We start from the raw sequence: 14,216 nt of genomic DNA on the forward strand, positions 1-14,216 counted from the left end.
CCTCTGATTTCAGCACCCTCAGTTGTGAAATAGGAGACTGGATTGGGAGTTGGAAGATTAAGAAATAAAGCAAGAGCTTCAGAGGCAGAAAAAAGTAGATGTCAATCTTTGCTCAACCATACTAATTGTCTTTAGGACCTTGAGCAAGTCATTTACCTTTTCACTTTCATCACCTAGAGAGTATGGATACCATTTTTATCACAGGCATCCTGTCCTGAAGAATAAAACAAGATCAAGCACTCAAAGTAACTACTAAAATGCAATTAATGCTGACAATGATACTGTGGCTCCCTAAGGTCTCAGACTTTAATACTTAACTAGTCCAACACCCTATCTTAATAACCCCCTCAAGATCAAGCTTCATTTATAACAGTTTTGCTAAGGGAAGATGGTGTGACCCTCAGGACATTAAAATATGTTTAATACAAAAATATATCATTTTAAACATAACTTCATTAAATAATTACTATACAGATGCTACTGAGATTTCTGTTGCAAAAAGAATGTCTTTTTTACTTAGGAAGCGAGTCCACAAAGGCAGTCTTCCAAGAAATTCTATTTGCTTATTTAATGCACTTAGAAATTATTATAAATAGGGTTTTCTGAGACTTAAATTACAAAAATACTTGTTTAACAGTAGAATTAATGAAAATGTAGGCACAGACTTACTGGAGGAGGCACACTACAGACAGGGAGGTGCTGACCGCTGAAAACCACAGAGCATCCGGGGACCTGTTGGGTACTGCAAGCAGGGATGTGCTGGCCTGTGCAGAGTGGAATCCCATGTGGTGCCACTGTTGTTACTGTATATGAAACAGGTACTGTGCCCTGATGGAGCTATTAGGAAAGAAGAACAGAACTTTTGCTATTTTCATAAAACATTAACTATTAAAAGTAATTAACATTGGGCAGTAACTGATTCCCTTCTCAGCCGCACAGACTGTCACAATGGACCTCTCCTTTGTATAGGAAAGCTGTTTTAATAGTATTATGATGTATGCAGAAGTACAGCTAAACTCTTCAGAGAGATCTGAATAGCCTAGGGCACTGTAAAGGCTATAGTAGAGGTTCCAATTAGAAAAGGAAAATAATGAGCTCATTCTCTTGTTATATTACTCTTCTAGTCTGGTTTTTAGAGCAGAAAACTTTTTTTGAAAAGGAAACTTTTGGGAAAATAAAAGTTTATGTCTTCCAACACTGGGTCACATCCATCAGAAAGCAACTTCTGTTTAACTGCATAGTGAAATAAAGCAAAGTAGTATTTTAAAAAGTTAATTATCTCCTTTCCTCCTGTCCAGTCTTACTCCCATCCTACCCAAGCTGAGGTAAAAAATGTTAACATGCCCTCCCACATGCACATAAGTTGTCTTGTTCATTTTTAACAGAAATAAGATATTATTCTGTAACTTTTTAAAAAAAATAGTGTAGCCATCTCTTCAAGGTAAGGAGGGAGTTAAAAGCAACCCATTCTTTTTGAGTGATAGCCAGATATTCCAAGCACACTCACTTTTATCATTCCTTTACTAGTTGACATTCAAGTTGTTTTCACTCCTCTGCTAATAAAAACATGGTTGTAAAAAAATAATTAAATATATGTATCTTATGTATTAGTTTTATTTATTTCAGAGGGATTACTGGGTAAAATGGTGAAGGTATCTGAAATTGTTACAGCTATCGCCAAATCACTTGTAAAAGCCTGGATAGCCACTAAGTCACACTCCCAACAGTAACATATTTTTCATTTCCCAACATATCCACTCAAGGCAGATGTTCTTACATCAAAAGCATGCTTACCAAGTGAAGGGTGAAAAAACTGTGTTACCATACATGCTTTAAATTTGAATTTGACTATTAGAGAGGCTAAGCATCTTTTAATGTTTTTAACCATTCAGATTTTCTTTTTCTGTAAATAGTCCAAATCCTTTGTTCACTGTCCATTTTCTACTAGGTTGTTCTTTTAATGCTCATTTGTAGTTTTGCTTTTTAATTATAGTATTAATCTACTGTGCCTCATACCTAACAAAAATATTTTGCCAATCTATGCTTTTTCTTTTGATAAACCCTTTATTTAATGGTATATTTTGTTATTCATGATCTTCCTTTTTATGTAGTCAAATTGTATGTAGCCTTTGGGTTTCTTTTATTGAAGTTTTATACAAATATGCTAAGCTTTCTAATATTTTTAATTTTTACATTTAATTTACACTGCAACTAAAACATTTGTTTTTAATGTGAAATATAGCTCTAATTTCCCTTGCAGTTGAACAGATAATTATATCTTCTCTATTTATTAAATGATTCATTTCCCTCAAAATGGAAATATAATCTTTTTCCATTCAATAAGTTTCTATATATTCTTGGATTTACTTATGTATACCTGTGCCAATTTGTGAGATTTTAATTGCAGTATCTTACTAGAAAGATTACTTGGTAAGACAATTTCTTCTTCTCCTCACCATACTTTTCACAACATTTTTTAGCTATTTTCACACATTTATTCTTATATATAAACTCAAATAATTTTATATTGTTCCAAAACTCACTGGTATTCTGAGTGTTAACAAGTATTAAACTTTTATTTTTCAAAGGACTCACTTTTTTTTATTTTTTTAAAAGATTTATTTATTTATTTAATTCCCCCCCCTCCCCTGGTTGTCTGTTCTTGGTGTCTATTTGTTGCGTCTTGTTTCTTTGTCTGCTTTTGTTTCTTTGTCCGCTTCTGTTGTCCTCAGCGGCACAGGAAGTGTGGGCGGCGCCATTCCTGGGCAGGCTGCACTTTCTTTTCACGCTGGGCGGCTTTCCTCACGGGCGCACTCCTTGCGCGTGGGGCTCCCCCATGCGGGGGACACCCTTGCGTGGCACGGCACTCCTTGCGTGCATCAGCACTGCGCATGGCCAGCTCCACACCAGTCGAGGAGGCCCGGGGTTTGAACCGCGGACCTCCCATATGGTAGACGGACGCCCTAACCACTGGGCCAAAGTCCGTTTCCCAGGACTCACTTTTATATCCAGGAATGTATTATGTCACTATATGTTCAACACTAGAGCCCTGTCCGATAATAAATGTTTTCTCCATAAAGCTCTCATTCCTTTTATAACATTTATTCTTCAAAGTTCTTTTGTAAGTTTTGTTATATTGCCAATAAGCAATTTTACCCTATGTCCATGTGAAGTTGGTTAGTGCTAGTACTGAAGAAAGTTACTGATTTTTATTTATGTACCTGGACTCTAACAACCTTATCTTCTTAATTTTAATATATTTTTCAACAAGGACTTTCCTTATCTAGCATACAACTATATCTGCTAATAGGTAATAGTGTTTTTTCTAATATTCGACCCAATTATTCACTTTTCTTCTCTTTCTGCATTAGCCAAAGATAGACTCTTCAAAACTAATGTTCAGTCATTTATCATATCTGATTTCAATAGAAAGTATACTGAATTTTACCAATAAGTAGTTAATTACAGGTTTCTGATAACCAAATCTGTCATATGTAAGTACCATATTTCACTGACTTTAAAATGTCATTATTTGTATGACACATCATTGTTTCATGTTCTACTAGGAAAAATTATACAAAAGCAGGCCAGTCCTTCATAATTACAAAACCTGGCTTAAGAATCAAGCACCAATGGTTAGAAATACAGATTGTTCTAAGAAATGCTGCATCACCCTCTTGATAGTACTAAGCCTCTTATATGGAAAAATATAATGTCCACTGAGTTGAAAATTACAGCAGAGGCAGACCCAAAGTGAAGATTAAGAATGCCTTAATCACTTTATTTCACTTAATTTACCCTTTTATGAATGTTAAAGTGTTACGTGGTCTTACGAAAGTTCCTTCAATTAAATATATAAATATATAATTTCCAAATGACAAGAAAGCCTTGTATCAATGTTATGGTCTCCCTACACATGACTCCTCTGCCTCTTCTATTTGAACCTAGAGTTAGGTACTAGAGTTGACAGGTTTATGCTTTGGGCTTTCCATGTGTCAGCTGGGTCCTGAATCTCAACAGAGTTGCAACACCTATTCTCCAGTTCACTGGACTCACCCAGGACAACTAAGAAGGAGATGATGATGGACAACAACCATTCCAAGGAAGAGAGAATTCTATAACTGCAAGCAAGATAGTCCCATATATCTGCCTCCTTCAGTTAGAGGCGGATTTGGTATGACCATTTCAGAAACGAAGACTGGGGGATGAATGATGGACTAGAGTAGACTTACTGTTATTCTGCTATAGAAATTGTTATTCTAGCAATGGAAGAACTTTTGCCTACTCTTTAAGAATGATGTTAATTCACCCCCTTCTACCTCCTAACTACAACTATTTAATTCCTATGGGTTAAAAAAATTTCTGTAGGATACCCCCCCAACAACGGACTGTTAAAGGTTTGATGTTGGTACACTGCTTGCACAGCACTGAAAACTGCTAAAACTGCTGCTTGCTGGGAAGCGGATTTCGCTCACCTGATAACAGCATTCGTCTACCACATGGGAGGTTCAAACTCAAGGCCTCCTGATCCGTGTGGAGCTGGCCCATGCGCAGTGCTGATGCATGCAAGGAGTACCATACCATGCAGAGGTGTCCCCCGCATAGGGGAGCCCCACACACAAGGAATGCACCCCGTAAGGAGAGCCGCCCAGCGCTAAAAAAGTGCAGCCTGCCCAGGAGTGGAGCCACCCACACAGAGAGCTGATGCAGCAAGATGATGCAACGAAAAAGAGAGGCAGTTTCCCAGTGCCACTGACAAGAACAAAAGTGGACACAGAAGAACACACAGCGAATGGACACAAAGAGCAGACAACTGGGGGGATTGGGGGAAGGGGACAGAAATAAATAAATCTTAAAAAAAAAAAATTACTGCTTGCTGACACTGAGGTTAAGATGCCAATAACTGTGAGAAACATCTCAGCTTTAGAGATGTTGACATATGAAAAATTGTACATTTTGGAATCAATGAAGTATGGTAATTTCCTATTTCTTTTTATTAAACTTAATTGTGAAATACACACAAAGTATATAACCCCCCTCCCCAAATAAAAATTTGCTAGGATTTTATTAAAAGTTACACCAATTTTATATATTAACTTACATATTAACTTCGTGAGAAGTGACATTTTAATATTGGTTTTCATCCTAAAAATCTGGTATACACTTGTTCTATTTACACATACCTTGCTTTGTATATTTTATAGCTTTCTTCACAGTTACACTTTGCCTTTCTTGTTATATCTATTACCCATGTATATTTGTCACTACTGAAATACAATCTTTTATCCTTTTCATATACAGGTACTTACAGCTTAAGTTATTGATTTTTTAATAAGTGCTTTAAATGTATGGTTCAGTGGTTTGTAATATCAATCACCACAATCTAATTTTAGACCATTTTCATCACCTCAAAAAGAAACCCCATACCCATTAGCAGTCACTCTCCATTCCTCCCCACACCCCCAAACACTAATCTACTTTCTATTTCTATGGATTTTCCTATTCTAGATATTTCAAATAAATGGAGTCATTATACTATCTTTGGCCTTTTGTGATTGGCTTCTTTCACTCAGCATAATGTTTTCAAGGTTCATCCATGTTGTAGTTTGTATCAGAACTTCATCCCCCTCCCTTTTTTTAAATTAGAGAAGTTGTAGGTTTACAGAAAAATCATGCATAATTCATTCCTGTTTATGAATGAGAAATATTTCATTGTATGGATATATCCCATCTTATTATTTATTCATCAGTTGATAGATGTAGATTGTACATTTAATTTGCATCTAGGCACCTTATCAAAGCTTCTATCAAATATATTTATATCATGAGGGGGTAAAGATACAACTATATTCTCTTTTCAGTGTGTTATATCCATTACTACATTATCTTACTGCATTTGTTAAAACTTCTAAGGCAATAATAAATAAAAATGGACAGACCAAGCATTTGTTCAGTTTCTAATTCCTGTCTCTCACCAATTAGGATATATGCTATTACTTTTATTTACTATAATCATCCTAATTTTATTTAGAGGTTTTTATTAGAACTGTGACAACTGACTCCTCAACAACTATATAATCACATGGTTCTTCCTCTTTCATTTGTTGATTTAAGAGTTATTTTTAAGTCAATTTTTCACTTATAATTTTATTGTTTTATTGGGCTATGATCACAAACAATGTAGCCTCAAAAGACTTCTCATTTTGAATTATTACATGACAATTTTTTAAGTGTTTCATGACTACAAAGGAAGAAAATGTACAACAGAAGAATGCTATCAAGGAAGATTATGTTTACTCTCAATTACTAATATACATTACTTTTTTACTGTTTTCTATCATCCAGTGCAGCAGTTAAAAAATTAGATGCTAGTCTGATTCCTTTGTAATTCCTCCTGTCTATAATCTTGTAAGATTTTTCTTTATCCTTAAGATTCAGCAACTTTATAAGGATGCATCTAGATGTACATCTTTTTTTTTTTTTTTTTTTTTTTACCTCAGAAACCACACAGAAAACAGTAAAATTTTGGCCTTTACTCTCAAGCTCTGAAGCTAAACCCTCAGCTGAACAGAAGGAAATGAAGCCTTGTATCCACCATCTCCTTGGAGACCTATGGAAAATCTGGAAAACAAAGATGCACTGAACTGTCTCGCCTACTGAATTATTCCAGGAGAAATTTGAAGGGAGAGGAGAAACAGGGATATATACTCAAACCACCATTTGTGTGGAATTTCCTATTAATCCTAAATCAGTAATTTCAAACCAACTATTGTATGAAGTCAAAGCGTCTAGCATCTTGACCCTACTATTTTTAAGTTCAACTTTCCTCTAAAAGCTGCAAAAAATTCAAATTTTAATCCTTAGTAAGTACGAAGAACTTAACTAAAATAGCATCATTTTAGATAAAATTGCTTCCTTTTGGGTAAAATTAAAAGAAATCTGCAAAAAGAATGAAACTATCTCAATAAACTATCACCAATTTTTAGTGTCTATATTTCCAGGGCATTCTGTTACTCTACCTGGTCATGTAAGTCAACCATTACTGCATTCTGCTGTGGTGGATGAGCAGCAGGATGTAACAGACGAGGGGATACATTCGGAGGGTGGAAGGCTCGAGGTTCCTCTATTGCTTGCTGCTGTGCATATGGGAGATGGTGATAATTTTCATCTTGACTAATGGAATTATGTCGAGACAGACGATCCCTTCTTCCTCTCTGGCGCCTGACAGGAGGACTGTAATAGAGTAAATGTCAAAGAGAAGGTCAATATAATGTCTACTGTTGTGATCCATTGAGATACTGTATCATTTTTTTGATATCCATCAGTAATACATGCTAAGTAAGTTTGAATATTAAATGAAAATTAGTAGCAGCTCTGAAATTAATTAGAAATTAAATGTTAACCACTATCCTTTCTTATTGAAATCAAATGAAATTGTCCTTTTTGTAGGTTAAAAAAACAAAAAACAGTAAAATCAGCTATTTCTTATGGTTCAACCTATTATTTTACTCCCCCTTTTTAATAAACATTTAAATTTTTAAAAATCTTTTCAGTATTTATCATTACTTAATGTAGCCTTTTGTTTGTCTATTTGGCTAAGATGTACAGAAGACAGTTCCTATTTGCCAAAATGACTCTAAAATGAGAATAGGAAATACAAGAAATAACTAAAAACATATGTTATTTAACTACTCCGAGTATAAATGGAAGAGAGTAATGCTGAAAATGTAAATAATTCAGAGAAAAGTGTCAATGTAAATTATATTCCAGGACTATATAAAATTTTCTATTAGAATCTGGTTACTGAAGCAAATCACTTTCATACCTCATTCTAATAATCATCTATGTAATTTAACAAAAATCTTATAAAGCTGTTGAAAAGTGACTGGACTTTTATTTTCTACTTTTCTACACTTCGACAATTCACTGTTGGCTTTTCACTGTCTCAGCACAAATGCAATTCTAATAACAGGCCCCCTTAAATGTATTCTACATTGGGCAAAGGAGGCCAAGCATTCCCCTACCAGAAATAGTTGCACACAGACACCTTAGCAACTTCTTCAGTGAGGTCAGGTCACCTTTTCCTCAATGTTCCCACTCTGCATCTCTAAATCTGTCTCTTCTCACTCCCACCTTTACAATCATAAAAGAACAGGGATCACCTTTGTGAGATTAACTCCCCATAGTGCTCCCTATACTGCCCTTGAAGTTCTTGTTCCACTAATTGCTTCCTCTATATTCTTAATGTCTCTTTTCACATTTTCCCCTTCAAAGTCCACCTAGTATATTTCACTGAATTTAAGATGCCATCCACCTTTACCTTTAAAACAATTTTTCTTAAACCTTATTTCACCTTCAAAAAATAAAGTAACAGACAAAAGGTAGCTCAGCAAATTATGGAAGCATTACTGTTAAAACTCCTGTTTTTCCAGTGTTCCAAAGATTAATTAATGAACACAGACTGGTTAAAAGATATGACAAGGTCTCTTTGTTAATGAAGGAAATGAAAAACAGTGCTTGATAATATTCATATCTCATAAAATTAAATCCTAAATTTTTTTCCTTTAATTTAGCATTGATAAAGTACCTTCTTTGCCTCTGCTACCAAAATACTACAATATTATTGTTAACTGTAGTCTATAAGTTAGAGTAGTTGTATTTTCCCCATGTAATACCATATTCTTAACACCTTGTAATAAAGGAACATTCTCGTATTTGTATTAATATTACACAATTCTCACCTACCACTGAAATCACTACTATACAGTGATTAAAACTTTTATGTATCCTTCTCACATAGCCTCCTCTCATATTAATATCTTCCATAACCATAAAACAACTAGCAAAATTAAGAAATTAACCATGGTAAAATACTATTAAGTAAACTACAGAATTTATAGAGACTTCACCCGTTTTTCCACTAATACACACCTACTGTGTTTCAGAGTCCAATCCAGGATCCCACATTGCACCCAGCTGTCATACTTTTTAATTTTTTTCAATCTATGACAATTCCTTAGTCTTTCCCTGTCTTTCATGACCTTGATACCTTTGAAGACACTGGTCATTCATTCTATGGAATATCTGTCAACCTGATGCTTTCTCAAGTTCTGAATGAATTGTGCATTACTGAGAGTGGCTATCACAGAAATGATGCATTTTTTCAGTGCATCAAATCAAGGGGCACAGGATGCTGATACACAACACTGCTGATATTAACATCAAACACTTGGCTAAGGTGGTATCTGCCAGGACAGGACCGTCCACTACAAAGCCACCATTTACAGAGAGTTATTTTTGAGACCATGCAAACATCCCGCTTCAAATTTTACCCACTAATTTTTGCTTCCAGGGGTGGATCGGCAGCAGTCACCACTGTGGTGTTTGGATGATTTTCTATTTTCCTCATGCCTTCCACATTTATTAACTGGAATCCTTCTTTAAGGGAGTTATCAGTTCTCCCCAATTTATTCATTCCATTATTTATTTATAATCAGTATGGATTCAGGATTATTTTCAGTTGTAGTCCATTCTATTGTTTTATTTTGTGGTTCACATTACTCTAACTTTCTTCAATTGGGGTTCTTTCAGAACGGCTTCTGTGCCCTTTTGATATGCTCCTATCCTTTTGATCCTGTTCTGTTGCGTCTCTGGACTCATCTTGGTCCTGCCCCAAGCCTGATATCAACTAGTTCTCCAAAGAGCCCTGGTTCCTTTTAACTGGAGAGTGGTATTTAGAAACCAAGATCTTAGCAATAAAATGTGCTCATTGCTACTAGGATGTCACTGCTTATAAGCTAAGCAAAAGGAACAAGACTATATTAAATTCATGTATAAGCACATTAATATTTCTTTATCTGCACAAATTAATTTTAAAGACTGTATACATCACTAAAAACAGAAGGAAAAAAAAAAGGCCAAGTAACCATGACTTATCAACTTTAAGTCTTCCTCAGATATTAAAATGTATATGTGTGTGGGAGACTGCATCTTAGAATCAAAATAGAATATAAGTATGCTCAGATCACTCATATCCCTAAAAAAAAAAACACCCAACCTGTCCAAAACAGGCGGGGGGGCTGATGCGGAATGATGTATAATGTTTAGTAGAATGATTGCAAAATATGAGGAAATGGATAGAGTTGATGGTAACATATTATAATGAGTATAACACTACTAATTTATAAATGTGATTATGGCTAAAAGGGGTAATTAGGGAGATTAATGTTAACTGAAAGACAGCTAGAGAATAATCTAGGGACTATATAATATAGTAATTTCTGTGGTACATGAGGATTGTTGTTAAAATATAAAGTAACAAAAAATAAAAAAATAAAAAATACCAATACAAGAATGTTCCTCTATTACAAGGCATTAAAAATATGGTGGTACATGGGAAAAATATAACTGATGTACAGACTATAGTTGAAAGTAACGTGTTATTTTTGTAGCAAAGGCAAAGAAGTACTATACTATATAAATGCTAATGGTAAAAAATACGGGATTTAGTTATATGAGATGTGAATATGATCAAGCATTTATTTTTTCATTTTCCTCATTAACAAGAAGATCTTGTTATGTCATTTAACCATCTGTGTTCATTTATTCACCTTTTGCAACACTGGAGAAACAATTGAGTTTGTTTTTAGGATTAACTAAGATAAATGTACCTGGACAAGATTTTTCAAAGCAGCGCTTCCATAATTAGTTGAGCTGCCTTTTGTCTATTATTTTATTTTTTGAAGTTGAAATAAAGTTAAAAAAAAAATCATTGGAAAATCCAGAAGTAAGAAATTGTGATAAAAATGGACAAATATTTTTCAGTTAACAGTACACCAACAATAAATATATACATTGTCACTTTGTGTCAGGTATATCCCTTGTGAATAGCAAAAAGCTGTTTACCCCCTGCCCCTCAGCCTCACTTTCCAGTCTTTTGTTGGACTGAGTTTTCCATATATGTTGTTTAACAACTACTTACATGTTTGGAAGTTTACATTCTTAGTTTTATTCTTCTGGTGATCAGTCTTAAATTTTTAAATGCAAACTTCTCTTTCTCTAAAACTACCTAGACTTACCAGTATCTCTATTGTTCTTAGTGGGGAAAAAAGAAAGAATACATTTACTTCTCTCTGTTCCATCCCCATTAGCTCATGCTCAGACCTTTTCCATATTTCTTTCTCTCTTTAAAACAAAAGATACTATAGCAGTTTGATATGGCTATGAATTCCAAAAATAGATACTGGATTATGTTTGAAATCTGATCTGTACCTGGGCCTCATTGAGTTGTGATTAGGGCTTTAATTGGGCCAGGTCATTAGGACATTGAGTCCCTGTCCCTTGGTGGGTGGGGATTCACAGATAAAAGGCATGGCAAATGACAGAGCTGTGGGTTTCTGATGTTGGAGTTTGATGCTGAAGTCTTAAGCTGGAGCCTTAAACTGGAGCCCCGGGGAAAGAGACAGAGCCATTTGCCTGATAGTCTACAACTGACCTTTCGGAGAGAGGCAAAGCCTAGAGAGCATCATAGTCTACAGCTGACCTTGTGGAGGAAACAGAGAACTGAGCCCAGAGGAACCCAGAAAGCCTGAACCCTCACAGAGGTCAGCAGCCATCTTGCTCCAACATGTGGAAATAGACTTTGGTGAGGGAAGTAACTTATGCTTTATGGCCTGGTTAACTGTAAGCTTCTACCCCCAAATAAATACCCTTGATAACGCCCAGCAGATTTCTGGTATTTTGCATCAGCACCCCTTTGGCTGGACTAATACAGATTTAACAGTATGTCTTTTTTGTTTTCTTTGCTAACCAATGGTTTTGAAACCTACTTCTTGCATTTATTCTTCTGCTTCCTGGACAGAGTACAATATTTAGTAATTTCAGGAGCAATCTCTTACTTGTCAACTTTCCGAGTCTCTGAATGTTTGAAATGCTTTTATATTTTGTCTTTATATTTAAATAAGTCAGATGGTAAAACCAGAAGAACAAAATTAATTCCCTTTGAATTCTGAAGATTTCAATGTCTTCTCATATTCAATGTTGTTAATGAGAAGTTGTGGTCAATTTCATACTCATTTCTTTGTGGAGAGTCTATATTCTGTCACAGTAAATTCTTGAATCTTTGTATATACTTGGAGTTCTGAAATTTCATCGAGATTCTGCTCAAAATTATCTTCTGACAATTTTGAAAATGATTTTGTATTATTTCTTTAGAAATGTTTCCCTTCTATTATCTCCCTTCTAGAAATACTTGAGTCAGAATTTATGGCTCTATCTCCATATTTACATTTCATTTTCCATGCTTTCCATTCTGTCCTTTTACACTAAATTCTGGGGAAATTCTTCCACTTGATCTTCCAGAAATGAATTTATTTTATGCCTCCCTCCATTTTTTAAAAAAAGTTTTAACAACTAAGCTTTTAATTGATTTTTTGTTAGGATTTATTTTATTTATCAACCCCCCACCCCCACCTCATTGCTTGCACTTGCTTTGTCTTTTTCTTGGGTGCTGGGCTTCTTTTCTTAGGAGGCTTGGACTTCCCATGTGGAAGGGAGGCGCCTAATCACTTGAGCCGCCTCTGCTCCCTGCTCTGTTGTGTCTCTCCTTATATTTTCCTCCCATGTGTCTCTTGTTGCATTAGCTTGTCATGCCACCCTGTCATGTCAGCTTGCTGTCTTGCTCATCCTCTCTAGAGGCACGAGGAACTGAACCCAGACCTCCCATGTGGTAGTCAGTAGCTCAATCACTTGAGCCTCATCTGCTTCCCTTCTTTTATTTATTTTTTTTAATTCATTTTTTTAATGCTTCCCTTAATTGATTTTTATGGATGTAATATCTTCTTGCCTTTTTCTGAGGATATTGCAGTTATTCTAAAATTCTGTACACTTCTGCCTCAGAGCTATACCTTCTGTTCCTCTCTGAGTTTCCAGCCTGCTGGCCTCCCCTAATTACTTCAGACTCAAGATTTCAACATCAACTCTTATCAGAATTTTCAGTCTGCCATATTCCCCTAAGAAATATGGACTCAAGATGGCAATATTACCCTACTGGAATTTCTAGCCCGTGGCCGTGCCTTATAGATCTCAGACATGCCAGCCCCCACCTTACCCCCCAATCATAAATGAGCAATTCTTTAAAATAAATCTCTTTATCTACAAACACACACACACACATACACACATCCTGTTAGTTCTGTTTTACTGGAAAACACTGATACAGATTTCACAGTTGTTTTATTGTTTTGTGCCATTAAGTATAATGCCTCTCTCTCACTCTGCTGGCTTTCTATAAATGTTTGCTAATTTTCTGATTCTGTTTATCATCTTTGTATTTTAAATTCTGTTAGACTGTTGTTGAATATTGCATCTGCTTGCACAGTCTGCTTCAGGGAGGAAATCTGGCAACAAAGCTTATAGCTAGCCTACAGTGAGAATGGAACTTAGAATAAAACACACTGCTGGACAGGATAATGCTACTTTTCAGGATGTGAATGCTCCCGACTCCTACTTCATGTTGCCATCAACAAAGAGCAGTTTAAGAATCCATATTAATTATTACCATCTGGAAACAGACACTTCTGACTTATCCTTCCTGGTCCAGGGCATATCCTGAGATACCACTGTTATACTCCTAGGCATATATATCCTAGTGAAACTTTTGCATGTGTATATCATTATACCATTTGTCAAAATTAGAATAGATATATAAATTATGGTATGTTAATAGAAAGGAACAGATTATATATAAAGTAAAAAAAAATACTGCTGCCCACATTCAAATCAGAATGTTTACTAAAAGTCAAAGAATACATTTAAATGAAAATAGAATATAGGCAAAATCCAAATATATATATAAAGAAAGAAAACACAAACAAAAAGAATACATTCATGGGCCTTAAAACTAGAAGGATGGGAAACATGTGGCTCAGGCTACTGGGCTCCTGCCTACCATGTGGAAGGTCCCTGGTTCAGATCCCAGCTGATCTCCTAGATCCCACTGTCTCCTAGAGAAGACAGTGAGCTGGCACGATGGGCAGGTTCGGCAAGATGACACAACAAGGGACACAAGAAAAGAACATAATGGGAGACAAAACAAAGCAGGGAGCAGAGGTTCTCAGTACTGCCTAAAGAAGACAGTGAGCTGACGCAACAGGCAGGTACACCGAGCAGACTCATCAAGATGATGCAACAAGAGATGTGGGGAGGGAAAACAGAAC

At 35.5% G+C, this 14,216-nt stretch overlaps 1 protein-coding gene across 9 annotated transcripts in view; it reads right to left on the minus strand.

Moving 5' to 3' along the window:
• Window positions 1-14,216, minus strand: part of RNF38 (ring finger protein 38) — a 189,008-nt gene that overhangs the window by 16,145 nt on the left and 158,647 nt on the right. For all 9 annotated transcript variants that reach the window (XM_004457274.4, XM_058302086.1, XM_058302084.1 and 6 more), the window contains 2 exons: window positions 7,020-7,233; window positions 670-837 (listed from right to left, as the gene is read on the minus strand). In XM_004457274.4, coding sequence (XP_004457331.2) covers window positions 670-837; window positions 7,020-7,233 — 382 coding nt within the window. The remainder of the gene's footprint in view (window positions 1-669; window positions 838-7,019; window positions 7,234-14,216) is intronic.

Source organism: Dasypus novemcinctus, chromosome 8 (assembly GCF_030445035.2).
Source record: "Dasypus novemcinctus isolate mDasNov1 chromosome 8, mDasNov1.1.hap2, whole genome shotgun sequence".
Classification (NCBI taxonomy): Eukaryota; Metazoa; Chordata; class Mammalia; order Cingulata; family Dasypodidae; genus Dasypus; species Dasypus novemcinctus.